A 16332-nucleotide genomic window follows, 5' to 3' on the forward strand; every position below is an offset into this window, starting at 1 on the left:
CCCATTCTTCTGACACTGCCAGAGATCACATTGTAAGAAAGATTTTTATTAGTCTGAGTCCTCACAGGTGTTTTCTTTTTAAAAAGTCAGTTTCACGTGGAAAGAATACCTGTATTAGACCCTCACAAAAATAAAGTTGCAGGAACTCAGTCAGTGATTTTGAACAAAAGTGGTTTGTATTTGGTTTCATGAAAAATTTTGGAACCGATGTGTAGTCATTTATTCAAAAACACAGAGTGTGAAAATCAGATAATGTGCTACCATTATTTGATGAGGCATGATTTTAAAAAAACCTGTTTTGTCACAGTCTAGCTGGGATTTAGTCAAAATGACACTACAATTAAAAATAGAGGTCTGTAAATGCTCTCTAAATGCGATTGCAAATAAAAATCTTATTTAGAAAGATTTTGTGATGGAAGAAAATTTTTATGTTATTGGATATTTAAAATGAACACTGAATAAACAACAGTCAATTCCCTAAAATATCAATGGTTTTCAAATTTATAGGGCATATGCATGTGCAAAAACAGTTTCATAGAATCATATAATGGTAGGGGTTGGAAGGGACCTTTAGAGATCATCTAGTCCAATCCCTCTGTAGAAGCAGGGTCACCTAGATCAGGTCACATAGGAACATGTCCAGGCAGGTCTTGAAGACCTCCAAGGAAGGAGACTCCACAAACCATCTGGGCAACCTGCGCCAGGGCTCCGTCACAGCAAAATATTTTTTCTTATATTTAAATGGAGCTTTTTGTGTTCCAGCTTCATCCCACTACCCCTTCTCCTGTTGCTAGACACAATAGAAAAAAGGGATGCCCCAACCTCCAAACATGCACTATTTAGAAACCTGTAAATATGAATGAGATCCCCTCTCAGCCTTGCCTTCTCTTCTCTTCTCTTCTCTTCTCTTCTCTTCTCTTCTCTTCTCTTCTCTTCTCTTCTCTTCTCTTCTCTTCTCTTCTCTTCTCTTCTCTTCTCTTCTCTTCTCTTCTCTTCTCTTCTCTTCTCTTCTCTTCTCTTCTCTTCTCTTCTCTTCTCTTCTCTCAGCCCAAGTTTCCACAGCCTTTCCTCATAAGGAAGATACTCCAGTCCCCTGACTGTCTTGGTGGCCCTGCATTGGACTCTCTCCAGAAGTTCCCTGTCCCTCTTGAGCTGAGGAGCCCAGAACTGGACACAGGACTCCAGATGAGGCTTCACCAGGGCAGAGTAGAGGGGGAGCAGAACCTCCCTCAACCTGCTGGCCACACTCTTCTTGATGCATCCCAGGATGCCATTGGCCTTCTTGGCCACCAGGGTACAGTGCTGGATCATGTTTAATTTATTATGAATCAGGACTCCCAAGTCTCTCTCTGCAGAGCTGCCCCCCAGCAGGTCAATTCCCAGCCTGTACTGGTGCCTGGGGTTGTTCCTTCCCAGATGCAGGACTCTGCACTTGTTCCTGTTGAATCTCATGAGGTTCCTCTCTGCCCAACTCTCAAGCTGGTTGAAGTGTTCAACAAGACTGGCCCCAGAACTGATCCCTGGGGAACTCCACTGGCCACAGGCCTCCAACTTGATTCTGTGCCATTGATCACCATCCTCTGGGTTCGTCATTCAGCCAGCTCTCGATCCACCTCACCGTCCACTCATCCAAGCCACACTGCTTGAGCTTTCTGATGAGGATGTTATGGGAGACAGTGTCAAAAGCCTTGCTGAAGTCAAGGTAGATGACATCCACTGTTTTCTCTTCATCTAGCCAGCAAGTTGTGCCCTCACAGAAGGCTATCAAGTTGGTCAAGCAGGATTTCCCCTTGGTGAACCCATGTTGACTCTCCATGATAACCATCTCTTCCTTCATATGTTTAGTGATAACATTCAGGATGAGTTTTTCCATCACTTTTCTGGGGATGGAGGTGAGGCTGACCAGCCTGTAGTTTCCTGGGTCTGTTCACCTTGCCTGTCCTCCAGGATTGTTCAAAAATGATGGAGAGAGGTTTACCAATCACATCCGCCAGCTCCCTTAGAACTCTTGGATGCATCCCATTAGGACCCATTGACTTGTGAGCCTTAAGCTTGGCCAACAAGTCTTTAACCTCTTCCTCTTCCACCCAGGGCAAGTCCTCTGCTGTCCAGGCCACCCTACTATCCTTGCTGGACTGGGGTTCCCAAGGGCTGGCCTTGGCCATAAAGACTGAAGCAAAGAAGGCATTCAGTATTTCAGCCTTCTCTGCATCCTCAGTCACTAGGGCACCCTCTGTGTTTAGCACTGGGCCCACATTCACCTTTGTCTTCCTTCTGCTGTTTCTTAAATAAAATATAGGATCTTAATCAGAACTTGCCAAACAGCTGATGCAGTATGCCAACAGTAACTATCTGCATTGTCTCAGAAAAACCTGTTTTCCTTAATCTTCCTAATTAATTATTAATGCATAGAATCATCTTATGTTCCTAGTTGAATATCCTGAGGGATGTATTATGGGAAATCACTATGAATAGAAAGCCTTAGTAGAGAGGTCCATTTATGCAAAAAAATGAGAAGATGGGCTTCATTTTTCGTTTCAGGAAAGTCCCTCTTCCTAAAGTAAGATCACTTCAATAATCCTTCAGAATTATGTCCTTAGAATAAACCAACTTGGAAAAATCTTTACCACAGAAATAAATTGTATTCTGCTGCAACACAGAGGGGTAGCTCCTTGTATAGTCATTTTAGGAACAAAATAAAGTGGAAAGTACTATTAATACCACTGCCCTGATCTGAAGTCTACTCAAGCTCATGAAAGACTCCCATTTCATGTCAATAAGTTTGCATCAGGGTCTGAATGGACATTCGTCTGAAAAGCACTATCTGATTTTGACCAAAATAAACAGGTCTAGGAAATTGCCACTATCCCTGTCTACACAGAATTGACAGCTGTTACTTCAGATACTTGGAGATGCATTTCAGACAGCTTTGAGATGCTCAAAATGGGTCCTGTATTACTAAAACCTTATAACACTGAATTCCAGGTAACAGAAAGGTCTCATAACCTGGATAAATAAGGCGTTAAGAACCTGCAAAGGAAGTCTTTAATAGTAGAGAGCATGTGTGTCCAGGAGAGGCAAAGGAAGAGAAAGACTGAGATGATGCTGTGAACACAGAAATTCCCAAGATAGCAAAAATCCAAACTGGCAAATGTAATAGTCCCAGAACTCACTAGACAAAGCAGCTCAGAAGTAAATTTTACTTAATCTTTATTAGCTGTGTACATAAGGTGCTATGTTCAGATGAGCCTGCCCACAGGACATACTTAACCTATCACCACGGAAACAACTGGTGAGCCACATAGGCTCTGTACAGATGATCAGGAGACACTGAAATACAACGAAATCATTGTAATGTCACCTAAAGGGCAATTTTGTACAACTGCTCCCTTTTGCCTAGGCATCTGATCGCATCAGTAACAGGAAAGATGGATCTGCCAGACCCTATTCATACAATACATCCTGCCTGGACACTTGCACACATGCTCCCATGCACTCCTTCAGCTGTGAGAAGGTTGAAATGTCATACCTAGCACAGTTCCAATCTTATTGGTCAAGACAGAATCTGTCTGGTCGAGCCAGCCTCCACCACTGAGACCCTCCTTAAATTTGATAAGGATCGACTGATTACTCAACAGGACCACAAGAATTCGCATGGCTGCTGTGACTGTGGTGGAATGCAGATGTTCTTCCATAAACATCATAATCCAATCGAAACCCAGTGTCCTGATCAGTTCTTCACAAGCCCTAATTAAAAAAAAAAAAAAAAAAAAAAAAAAAAATCACATTTTACAGCATTTTGGTTTCCTACCAGACAGCAAAAATAAATGTCCTCCACTACAGGGCAAACTTCAAGATAAAGAAAATTCAGATTTATCAAAGAGTTAACTGAATTCTTAGCTCAGCTTGTCACATAAGAAATGTTGCTCAACAAATCTTGTTAAATGGAACCCTTACAATGTATTTGGTTAGTAGAAAGGGAAGACTAAATACAGATCCTGGGATTATTCCATTGCACGAGATTTCTCCAGTTGCTGCTTTTGATAATAAATATGGAATGCTGAACTGGAAAAATTTCTCCACAAATTATAAATTTAAAATAATTTTCTTAAGCATATATAGGTAAAGAGTTTTTACCAGCTTTTTTAATAAACTGGTATTAAAAAACATGAAGGTTGCTGGGGATTGGTCAATCACTACATAATCCACATTTGCCACACAAAATGCCTCAAACAGACTCAATACCAGGCAAGTGCTTGAAAGCTTTATTTTGTCAAGGTTCAACTTGACAGTGTTTCAAAGTCTTTTCTCCAACTCACCACATAACTGCGGCACTTCGTTAAACTATAATATCATGTTCCCTCACACGCAATTTTAAGGAATTAAGGGGCATTCTAGGGTCAATGTTCCTAATGATAACCCCTACTGATGCCATTTGATCTTAATAAAATGAGAAGTTGACTATCCCACTTCTCTAAAAACACAACCTCTTTACTTTCAACAGATTGTATTTTAATCTGTTGGCATGCATGAAGTTATAAGAAAACATCACCAAGAATTAGGGTGAAGAACTGGCTCTTGAGATACTTAAAATATCAAAGAAGCCAGATACCTACACTTGTTCCCACTTCATCCTACTCACCTGTGATCCTCTGGCCCTCAAAGTTTTAAAATGAACAATTTTACAACTACTTTTTTTTCCCCTCATGAATTAAGAGTAATATTACTGTTACAATCTCCCTCCAAATCTTCTACATATTTTTCTCTCCAGGTAATATTTACTTCTATTGTTCCTAACTTGCAGCGCAAGTTTTTACTAATTCTATCAATTGTGGTTTTAAATTTTTTTTTTTAAGAGTCAAACCAAAAATCAGTTAATGCAATAGCTGAAAGATAAGTACACCAGTATCTACTTAGTACTGTTACTCTTGCTGCCACAACTGACAGCACAGAACTCAACACATGCATTCCATTTCTGCTAGCATACCCAAAGCTAATTTGGTGACATCTACATAAATCATTCAATAGTTTATATAAGACTATGCAACTCAACTAGTGAATTGAATGGGGGCTGTATAGTTCTTCCCCTTGAAATAAATAATTATATCCTTTATTTACCTTAATTTTTTTTGTACTTACTGCAAATTAACAGTTGTCTTTTCTTTAGATGTATAGAGAAGTTTCAGAAGGATATCTAGAAGCCTGTTCCGTAGTAGAATAAGATTAGCTGAAACAAGTCCTCCAAAATCATCCTCTGTTCCTAAACATTAAAAAAACAACAAAACAACAAACCAAAAAAATCTCAAATCCAAAATTAGGCTTTTGGAATTCACATATTTTCACGGCTATTCATAAATCCCATACATAACCTGATCCCACTCAAGGCTGCGAGGAAGCCATGCTAACATGCAGGCATCTGCTTGGTGCCCCATTATAGTCATCACAGAGTTTGGTCAGTTTGAAGAATGGATAAAAGGGAATTGCAGCTTCTCAGACAATATTCTAAACTGAGGTGGTCCAAATTAGTTAGGCTAGTCACTCCTGGCAGGTAAGAGACATAAATATAATAAAATTCAATTATCTCCCCATCCCTGTCTCCCCATAAAACCCCACAACATGGTAGCTGAATAAACATTCTGCATTATGTAATCTGAGGCAAGAGGAGGGAATTCTGAGAAAAACATCCTGACACTTCCCAACTCCCTCGAAATCTGAACGAATAAAATAAAAATAGTTTTCTCTTCAGAGATCCCCAAACTCATAATCAGTTGAAAAACACACTGCAAAACATGCAGGATTAGCTTTACAGTTTTTTTGTGAATCCCCCTTACTATACCTTATGCAGTCAAAGGAGGATCACATTTTTACATTGTTATTAAAAAAAGCACAACTTGAAGAGACATGGGAAAACATGTAGAATAAATGGATGCTTCTGGGCAAAGGTCTTGTGCAGTAGTCCCAGACATGAACTCAAAGCATCTCCTATGGCAGAAATACAGCAGAACTGGTGAAGAGCAGTAACCTAAAAATGCCATGTCCTTTGCCTCAGAAACTTCTCACTCCATGCCTCATACAGCCTGAATTTCTCCTCAAGGGACTTGGTTCTCCAGGTAGGTACACAGCTCAGGCTGTGGTTAGCTTGGGAAAAAAACACAGCTGGTCTGTAGTGAGAGCACCAATTTGGATCTCTCTCCAATATCCACTCTGTCTTTTTCACTAATAATCTCAAAGTCAATAATCTTTGAGATCACAATAAGCCAAAGTATTCAGAAGGAACAGGAGAGACACAGGTATACTCCTGTGATGAATGTGCAGGCTGTCTAAACCTTGTTCTTTGTGAAAACAGACCAAAAAAGCTGAAGGGCAGATGCACTTAGTTATCTGCTTTTATCTTTTTTCTCTCCCCACAAAGCAGCAGCAGTGCACGGTTGATTTGAAGGAGTAGGCAGAGAAAACAGGACAAACCATGCACTGTTAAAAGAAAGAATCCAAAGAGTAATACAGGGGTTTTGCACTACTTTGCATGCAATGTTGAAAACCAGAGTAGCACAACTAACTGGTAGACAGGTTATGACAAAAACTACAATGTTGCTAATGATGCTATTTCTACATTTTACATATTTAAGCACAGAAAAGACGACAAAGCATTTCTCTTCTACTGCTTCTAAGCCATGCTATCACTTACCACTATCCAGCTTTTCTTCATTGTTTATTTCCATGACTACAAACTTCTCACAGACTGCAAATGTAGGTAACGTGGAAGAGATGAACTGTCCAAACCTTGATGTATACAGAAAAAACATAATTCATTGATATAACAGATGCACTCTTATCTATCAATAATTGACCTAAAATATAAAACTGTAACACTAGTGAGAAGGAGATACTAAAAACTGTCAACTTTCTCACATCTGAATATTGCAGAAATTAGTTTCCATCTAAAGTTACTATCCAAAATCCAAATTAACATGTAGCAATTAACAGAATCTTTGCAGCCAAGTCTGCAGGTAAAGGACCCTGAAAATGCTAAGACTGAAGAAAGGAAACTGGGAGATACTACTAAGTCACAATGTCTTGGTTTTCCAAGATTAGATGATGATGTGATACTCAAAGAAAGGAGATGCAATATAGTCCTCTTTCTTCCGGAACTAACCTGAAATGGTGTCTACAGTTAAGCTTGTATAACTTTTCCCAAGTCATACAATATTTTTCATTTGTATTTCCAGGAAGGAGAAAAACAAACATTGATAGACTTTTTACAATCTGTTATGTAACCATTTAAGGATAAAATGAATGGTTTTATTCTTGAATCAGTTTTTGCCCTGTATACTTAAACAAAAACAGGTAAAGTGTTCAGGTTGATGCTTCTGATACCTTTAATTGCACTTAAAGTGAGGAGCTGAAAACATGATCACTTGTATGTGAATAGTTTGAATTAATAGCACTATATCTGATAGCCTTAAGTATTCTTCTACACAGTGATGATTAAGAAAAAATCTTGAACTAAACCTTTCATGCAGGAGAGTAATCAAAGTTGCATTTTAACCAAGACATATTGTAAAATCCCAGCTCAAATAATATTCAGTAGTATTTAAAAGAAGTGCTTAGTGCTTCACAGCAATAAGGGATCTGCAATAGAGCATCTTTGCTTTTCACCTGCAGAACATTAAGCCAGTTTAATTGTTTACTCATACCTGCTCAGATACAAAATGCATTTAATATGTAAATCAAGGCATTAACAAAATAATTGCCTACGTTTAGTTCTGTCTAGTTCTGTCTTAGTTCTCCATAGCACTAAGCATTTTTGATCAAGATCATCAAACATAATAAAAACAAGAAAGCCAGAATTATCACAGGTGTGGGCTACCTGAGCAAGTCGTAGCTGCTAGGGAAGCCTTGAAGCAAAAAGCTCAGCACATTACTCATTGCAGCAATAGTAGGCTGGGACAGAGACATATCTCGAAGAGTCAAGAGCAGTCTTGGAATGAGTTGGAATTCCCTCATTAACTTAGCATTCTTTGCCGCTTCACTGTAAGAAGAAAAAAAGTGGCAATTTCAATTTAGAGCATCCTCTACATATTACCTAATCCTGTAAGTCTCATTACTAGGCTGGCATTGGCTCATACCTTGACTCAGTGAGAAGTTCGATAAAGTGCTCAAATAATGACAGATGAAGCTCATAGGGTGCATGAAGCCAGACCTGAAATACAGAATAAACAATCCTATGTTCTGTACACAAATCCAGTTAAAGATTAAAAACTGACATGAATATACCAAAGGTTATGACAGGCTTGAAGAGATAAAAACTGTTCACCTACATCACTGTTTACCTGGTCATTGAGTTCAAAAGCTCATTGCAAGGTTCTCAATTGTTAATTCCTCAACTTCAGATAAGTCTTAAATATACTAGCAAAGAACTGAACTAACAAAGACTGAAGAAATGCACATTGGTACTAAACATATTCTCTTGTTAAGTGTATCAGGCTGAAAACTTTTAAAGAGTTCTAGACAAAAAAAAGTTACACACTGTCTGGAATTTCTTTAAACACATGGGGTAATGGCTCCCAAGGAGTTACTTGGGTTTACAAGGCTGATGCAAAATGCTGTGTTAAGTTTATTTGGGTTAAACAAAGATTTTATCTTTGTAAAATTAACTTACTACCTTCTGCCAAGATTATACTCAAGGTCTTCCCTGATTTTGATCATTTAAAAAAAAATGTTACCCAGCACTTCCTGTAAACCATTTAAAATGTTTTAGACCCTCTACTCTCCCATCCCCAGAAAAATCAATTGTTCAATCAACAAAAGTAATAAAGGATGCAAAAGTCACAAATCTCACAGTTATAGCTGCAAATCTCAAGATTTACTTGCTATTGAACAAAGCATAATTAATACTTGTGCTCTAGTGTGTAAAAGTGGCTTAAACAAAAAAGCTTTCTAGCTTTTGCTTCTCTTGTCATTTTCTAATCAAAAATGATCAGAACAAATCTTTTCATTTCCTTGTTTAGCAGAAGTTCAAGCACATATAATTTATCCAATTAAAGTGAAATGTATTGGGTCACTGATTTCTGAATACAGAAATCAAATAAATTATTAAAAAAACACCAAGTCAAAAACCTGAGGCTTTTAGAAAGTTCCTTCTTAGTGACTCATGGACCTATTGCACATTTTCTTATTTTTTTAATCTCTTCGGTGTATTTGTAATACAGTTGTTCTTGGTCTTCAGGGTCCAAAAAAAAAAAAGAGATAATATGAACTAAGCACCACAGAATTGGATCTGCTGCACAGATATTGCTGAGTGACTTCATACCACTGATGAAATTTCTCAGCTGGTTCCTTCATGAGGGAAAAGAAGGAAAGGGAAAAGAGGAGAGGAAAGGGAAAAGGGAAAAGGAAAAAGGGAAAAGGGAAAAGGGAAAAGGGAAAAGGAAAAAGGGAAAAGGGAAAAGGGAAAAGGGAAAAGGGAAAAGGGAAAAGGGAAAAGGGAAAAGGAAAAAGGAAAAAGGAAAAAGGAAAAAGGAAAAAGGAAAAAGGAAAAAGGAAAAAGGAAAAAGGAAAAAGGAAAAAGGAAAAAGGAAAAAGGAAAAGCAAGACCTCTATCAGAAACATTATCCCTTGAAGATGTAAAAACTTCTATAAAGTCTATGTTTAATTTTGTCAGCACAAAAGAAGTATTGTTGCAATTTGAAAGGTTTGTTAAGAATAACTAGCTACATGATGCTGAAGAATTTATGTTTAGACACAGGACAAACTTATTTCTAATTTTAACATGATGTCTCGAGAAAAAAAAAGAAGAAACTTTGGTGCCTGACAAATTTCCTCTATGTTAGAAATCCACTAAGGTTAAGAAAAAAAGGCTCAGTGCTGCCCTTTTCATTTCCTCTTTCTTTGTGTTATCTTCAAAATATACATGGATACCTCCCTAAAGCCATTTGTGTGAGATGGACTTGTGCTATTAAATCAGTATCTTACAGCTGGATTAACAGTGGGAGTAGTATTTTTTAGAATTTATTTTAGTGTATGTGAATCAGATAACTTCTACTCAATCTCTGTCAGATATCGATAATGCCAAAGGAGCAAACACTAAATGATGAATTCTACACATTTTTTTCAGCCTCTATTATATTTCCATCTGAATTTCTCTCTTTTCTTTAGTTTACCACTAAGAATTCATAGGTCATGAAAGCAGATTTTAACTGCCTTACAATTAACTTTGAAGGAGACATATGATAAAGTGATTCCTATGTGCTATGTTGAACATTTACTGCCTCCTATTATTTTCAGTATGTCTTTTGTGCCTCAATATATGCAGTGCAGCAGAACACATAGGATAAACAAAACTGCTGAACGGAAAATTACAAAGCATATCTTCTAGAGCAACAAAATCCAGTAACATCTGTGACTCATGCATTCTTTCAAGAGTGATTCAAGCCATTTCAGCATGAAAAGTTACCAATACTCTTGCAGCTCAGCTGCTTTACTGGACTATATATTAAATAAGCACTTCTCAGGACAACCACCTAGTTTGATGTTGTTCAACATCTAAAATATGCTATCAGCATCTGACTTAACCACTGTTCAGCATTATGCCAACTTCTGTGCAGGTTTACATACTTCAAAATCACAGAGGAGATCCTGGAAGGCAGCAGAATTTGGAATGATGGACGTCTCGTGCCCGCTATCGACAGTTCCCACCAAGGAAAAGGTCAAATGGAGTATGTGGCTGTTCAGAAGGGTTCGTTTCTTCTTTAACAGCATTGCCAGCAACTTGAATAAGTAAACAGAAAAGGAATTAATGGCCTGTGAACACACAGCTATGTTTTCTAAGCACCAAGAAGCATGGATGAAATGTCAGTGTCCCTTTTGAGAAAGTCTTTAAAGTATATACGATAGTTGATATTATTGATGAATAAACTTGAAAGCTGCATTGTGGTTGATTAGAGAAGAGGCACATCCAGGACACCCTCCAGCTCACAAAACATTTGTTCTACACCACAGACAGTATCTAGACCCTGAGGATTAGGCATGCACATCTCTCTCAGCTCTCTGACGGTCAGCCATGGTTTAAGACAGCACAGGATACATTCTCAGATAGTTGTGTTCCTGGACAGCAGGACATGGCAGATTTAAACAGAATATCCTTAGGGTACTGTATGTAAAAAATGAGATATTTCTGGAAAAACAGTAGCTATGACAATATAAATCTGAACAAGTCCGACTTTCTTTTCTCTTGCTACCCTTTGATGCCCTAGGCATGATTACAGATATCGTCCTTTCAGCCATCATTTCTGGTTTAACTTCTCATAATCTGAGTTGGGAAAGAACCAACTGCCAAATGTACTAATACTACTTCTTGTCTTCCATTGTTAAACACTCACACAGTGGCCTGATCAGCTTTATCATGCCTTTTGAAACATTACTACAGATTTATGGGTATCTCTCTCAAGGCATGCTATTTGCTGAGGTGGGACATACAGCTGTACAAGATGATCCATTGACTGCTTACAGTAACAAGGAAGACACTGTCTCGATTTGCTGAGTCAAAGTCAAGGATGCAACAGACTACATGGAATGATATGTTTTGATGTAACTACATTAGCCATTAACATCATAAGGTTTGTAAATACACTGCCCAAACTACAGCACAAACTTTCTATTTCAGTAAAGCGGTCTTCATGAGAAATGTAAAATGCATTGGTAACATGAAGATCTTTTCAAATCAATCAATCAATCCTTCTGCATAACTGATTGCATAACATCGTGATGGTGAATCAAGAAGCCTTCAGCCTAGAAGCAAACAGCATCTCTGGTTATAAAGTCTCTGCAGTCTCCTCAAGATGATGATTCTAGGACTGGACTTGTTCAATTTTCTTCATGTGTCCTTATCCTCCTCTCTTGCTGGGACACTGCAGAGATAAAATCTCCTGGGCTTATGGGGTGGGTTCACAACCATGAGAAAAGAATCACCAAAGTGTCATAGCTGTGCTCTTCCTTGCTAGTAATGAAGGCTCAGTTTCAGCAAAGCAGCTAAATGTGCACAATTGCTGAGGGAAACTTTCCACTCTGTCCATTAAAAGCCATCCAATGTAACTCATATATGCTAATTAGCCAAGAGCTCAGTAAAGTTAAGAGCAGAAATGCAAGTTACCAAAACACAATAAGGATTTTCCATGGGAACTGCTAGAACAGACAGTGAAATTCAATCAAACTGGTCTGTTTTAAAACATTTCTTACATACCTGATAACCTCTGATTCTTTCCATTTCTTTGCTAGCTAATGGATTGCTCTTTACCACACAGACCAAGGCCTTCACAGCTGCATACAACCCTTCTACATCTGATGCCATGGCTACCAGTCCCAAAATAGCAGCAGCTCCACCAATGTACTGCAGTGTGGTGGCAACAGGCTTGGGGACAAATGTTCTTACTCCTGAGCACAGGCAGAAAAAAAAAAAGAAAATAAAATAAGATCTAATTCTTGTAGGAAATTATTGTGAATACATGCCAGTAATTTGCATTCTAGCGCTGCTGGAATTATAAAAAGAATATCACTAGAAGAATTGTGACACTTCAGAAGAGAAGGTGAATTCTGGACTGAAAAAGTAGTTTATGACCCAAGGTAAGGTACTCATAACAATAGCTCATATAAACTGAAATAAACATGCAATGTTAATGAAGAAAAAATACTGTATCTATAAAGTACTCAAGTGTTACATAAATTTAACAAAGCCACATTAACATTCATCAACTACATGATTTATCTTGCAGATCTAAGTTCTTATTGACAATTAATGTTTTTTAAAGGTAATAATTCTCAAATACTCAACTCACCCAAATACCCTATCAAAGCTGCGCCAATGGAGCGTGCTGGTCCATTCAAATGCCCTGCTGAGTTATGGAGCAGCTTCACAGGTGTGGCATTCTCATGAGAAGAAATTGCGAGCTAAACAAACCAAGAAAAAGCAGCAGAGGCTAAAGGTAAGAGGGCTTTTACGCAAGTCTGAACATAACTTGTGTATTTTCCTCCTCAGATGAAGAGTGAGTAAAACCAGAATTATGCTAGAGTCACTAAAACATTCTCTAAAGTATAGGGAAATCTCCAGGCTTCAAAGTTTAAGGGAGATGAATTTAACTTTAAAAATAATCCCACTGGACCATAGAATAGTTTGGATTGAAATAGACCTTTAAAGATCATCTATAGTTCCCTCTCCTGTAGGCAGGGATACCTTCTACTAAATCGGGCTGCTCAAAGCATCATCCAACCTGACCTCAAACACTTTCAGGAATGAGGCATCCACAGCTTCTCTAGACAACCTCTTCCAGTGTCTCATCATAAAAGGTTTAATCCTTTGCCCCATCTAATCCACCCTCTTTCAGGTTAAAAACAATTGCTCCTTGTCCTGTCACTACATGCCCCAGTAAAAAAAAAGATCTCTGTTGTTTTTATAAAGTCTTTGTACTTGTTGAAAGGCTGCTATAAGGACTCATCAGAGCCTTCTCTTCTGAACAACACCCACTCTCTCAGCCTTTCTTCATATGCGATCCTTTGAACAAATAATTCACTGACTTTTAATGTATTTGAAGAAAAATGTAAACCAATATTTGGGTTTCCAAATCTGAATCACAGTCAGAGGACTAAGCTCTCAGGTTTGTTCACCTGCAGCAGTAGAAACATTGTTCAACAACATAAGCGTTTTGCAAGAGTATTAGAACTGCCGTCTACATTCAAAAGCCAAAATATCTCTAAAAGTTGCCAAGATACATAGCTACTCGTAATTTCAAGAATGTGAAAGAAATCTAGGAGTGCAATCTCCCTCAATTTAATTTTATAAAAAGTGATTATGGGCAACTTTTCTGACAAATACATTGTTGTTTGTGGTTGCATTGCTAAAATTGCCTTCAAAGAAGTTAAAGGAAAGGAGCAAACAAGTAGTAGACATTAATCAACTCTTTTCCCAACATACCTGTTTGGCAATAGCTTTACTATCCAACTTGTTGTAAACTTTCCTTATTTTTGCCACTGTAAATGAAGAAACTGACAGTGCATAGAGACCAAAAGAGACCTTCTCTTCTGGTACCAAAGATACTGGAGATGAGTTGATTCCTTCAGACTTTGAATCTTTGCCTTAAAGACAAAACAGAAGTTAATTTAAGTAACAGAATTGTTTTTCTTTTCAGTTTCAAGATTAAAATCCTCAACAAATTGTGCTGCAGAATAGACACAGAAGAAAGGTTTTACCAGTAGCTGAGCTGCAATATTGTCTTTGAATCCTTCCTTGCTGCGCTGAAGAGTAGTTTGATAGCATATAACTCATGGAATAAACCTGTTATTTAAGGTAAAAGGGCAGTGCACAGCAAACATTCCCTTTCAAGAATGTCCACAATATTAACCTGTAATGACAACTAGCAGCCTGTGGCTTGGCCAAGCAAAAGATGTTGTGTTTCCTCATCTGAATTTTTAGAAAGCAACATTAGGCCTGTATTCAATTTGTGTACAGCCTAAGGGCTGCTCACTTCCCTACCCATCTGAAGAAAAACAAAGTAATAAAAAAAATGAGAGAAGTTTTTGGTGTATCTGCATCTTTGCCTGTGACAATAGGCTTTTTACAATGTTTTGCTAGCAAAACCACCTTAGACAATGATACAAGAGATGCAAGACTGAATAAGACCAAAATGTCCAGGTATCAAAGAGACTTTATAATGGTATCTTTAATATTTTACATCTACTGCTCTGAAAGAGGATGCTTTTAATGAGGCACTGCAAACACTGTGATTGATAGCTGTCTACAATGCTCAGAGGAAGAGAGCAAAACCCAACACCTGAAATCTCAACAGAGATTGACTTCTGCATCTTCATTACAGGTCAAAAAGTGTCTGCAACTCCAGCAAAACACCTTAACAGAATTAAAGAAGTATGAAGGCTTAACATCTAACACTGAAACAAGTGAGAAAGTGGGTGTCTACATAATTTGTTGAACCAGTGTCAAGTCTTGGTCAAGCCTCACTGAAGAGAGACTTTCAGAAGTCTTGGTTTTCCCATAAATGCAGTCCTCCTCAGATCCTCTGCTCACATGAGTGCCCTGGCAACATACCTCCAGTTCAGTAAACAGAAAAAAAGGAATTCCTTCTCCTGAACTAACAACTGCTCTCTGAGAAGAATTGCTTCCAAGACTTAAACATTATTAGGATTTTCATTCTGTTTAAACATAGGACAAATTCTCAGTAGACAGCAGTCTTGCTCACTGAACATGGGGACAAAACTTCTGAAAGCAGCACTGCCTGGGCAAATGACAAGTTAGACAATTTCCCTGTAAAATACAACAGTGGAATACTGCAGGGTCTCTTTCCTTCTCCAGAACTCTCCAAAAATAATCATTACATTAGGGAACATCAAACATTTTAGAAAAAGATCCAAGATAAAAAGGTAAGATAGAGAGCTTATACTGCCCCGCCTATTAAGCTCCTTAAGGTATGGCACAGTGTACATGATATGAACAGAAGCTTAGCCCCAAACAGAAACACATGCTTTGCTCGGGAGCAGACAGCTCTTAAAATACAACAAACTGATCAAAGCTTGTGCAGGAGAAATACACTTCCACACTGGAAAAAGTCAATATGTTAAGAAATTAAAAATTGTCTTCAGTTGCTGTGTGTTTCCTGGTGAATATGGCCTTAGCATAACCCCAGAAAGGTCTTTAATTCTCAGAAATGAATGAAAAAATTCACATTCACAGCATTTGCTTTGGCTAATTTGGTACTTAAAATTTGCACACCTCTAGTCAAAATGCATTCCAGGAGAAAGTATAATTGACTAGCAGACACCTAAATCCAGAGTTGCTTGCCAGGTTTGTCTAACTGCCAAAAAGCAAGTACATGACACAGACCTGCACGTGATGAATTTCAGTTCCCTGAAGTTTTTCACTGAAGATAGGCAAGTGAAGCTACCTTCTTTTTCTTTTCTTTTTCTTTTTTTTTTTTCACAGCCTGAACAGCATCTACATTTCAAAGGTGTGGGCATCTGTCACCACAGGGAAAGCTTTCACCATGAAAAGTAAGACACTGTGCACTCCCAGTACATACTTTTGTTTTCCTATCACTCTCATCGCCCACTGCCTCCTTCCTTAAGATGGTGACAGTTTCTCTCCAAAAGAGCTGGAAAGCATTATGGCCCTTCTGAGTAAAGGCAATGCAAGGAGAAGACAACTTGATATGTCCCCTATTTTTATTTATGTTTCATGGAAAAGCCCTGTGATAGTTAGGTAAAGCAAAAATCATCTACTAATGTAACACTGACGATAGTGAGGAGGTAGTCTTAATTGCACAGGAAGATGGG

At 38.2% G+C, this 16332-nt stretch overlaps 1 protein-coding gene across 5 annotated transcripts in view; it reads right to left on the reverse strand.

Moving 5' to 3' along the window:
- The window catches only part of WDFY3 (WD repeat and FYVE domain containing 3), a 182851-nt gene that overhangs the window by 50669 nt on the left and 115850 nt on the right, over window positions 1-16332 (reverse strand). For all 5 annotated transcript variants that reach the window (XM_061994269.1, XM_061994271.1, XM_061994270.1 and 2 more), the window contains 9 exons: window positions 13964-14124; window positions 12831-12942; window positions 12239-12429; window positions 10615-10767; window positions 8127-8200; window positions 7868-8029; window positions 6686-6780; window positions 5140-5260; window positions 3530-3747 (listed from right to left, as the gene is read on the reverse strand). In XM_061994269.1, coding sequence (XP_061850253.1) covers window positions 3530-3747; window positions 5140-5260; window positions 6686-6780; window positions 7868-8029; window positions 8127-8200; window positions 10615-10767; window positions 12239-12429; window positions 12831-12942; window positions 13964-14124 — 1287 coding nt within the window. The remainder of the gene's footprint in view (window positions 1-3529; window positions 3748-5139; window positions 5261-6685; window positions 6781-7867; window positions 8030-8126; window positions 8201-10614; window positions 10768-12238; window positions 12430-12830; window positions 12943-13963; window positions 14125-16332) is intronic.

This window comes from Colius striatus, chromosome 3 (assembly GCF_028858725.1).
Source record: "Colius striatus isolate bColStr4 chromosome 3, bColStr4.1.hap1, whole genome shotgun sequence".
NCBI classification, from domain to species: Eukaryota; Metazoa; Chordata; class Aves; order Coliiformes; family Coliidae; genus Colius; species Colius striatus.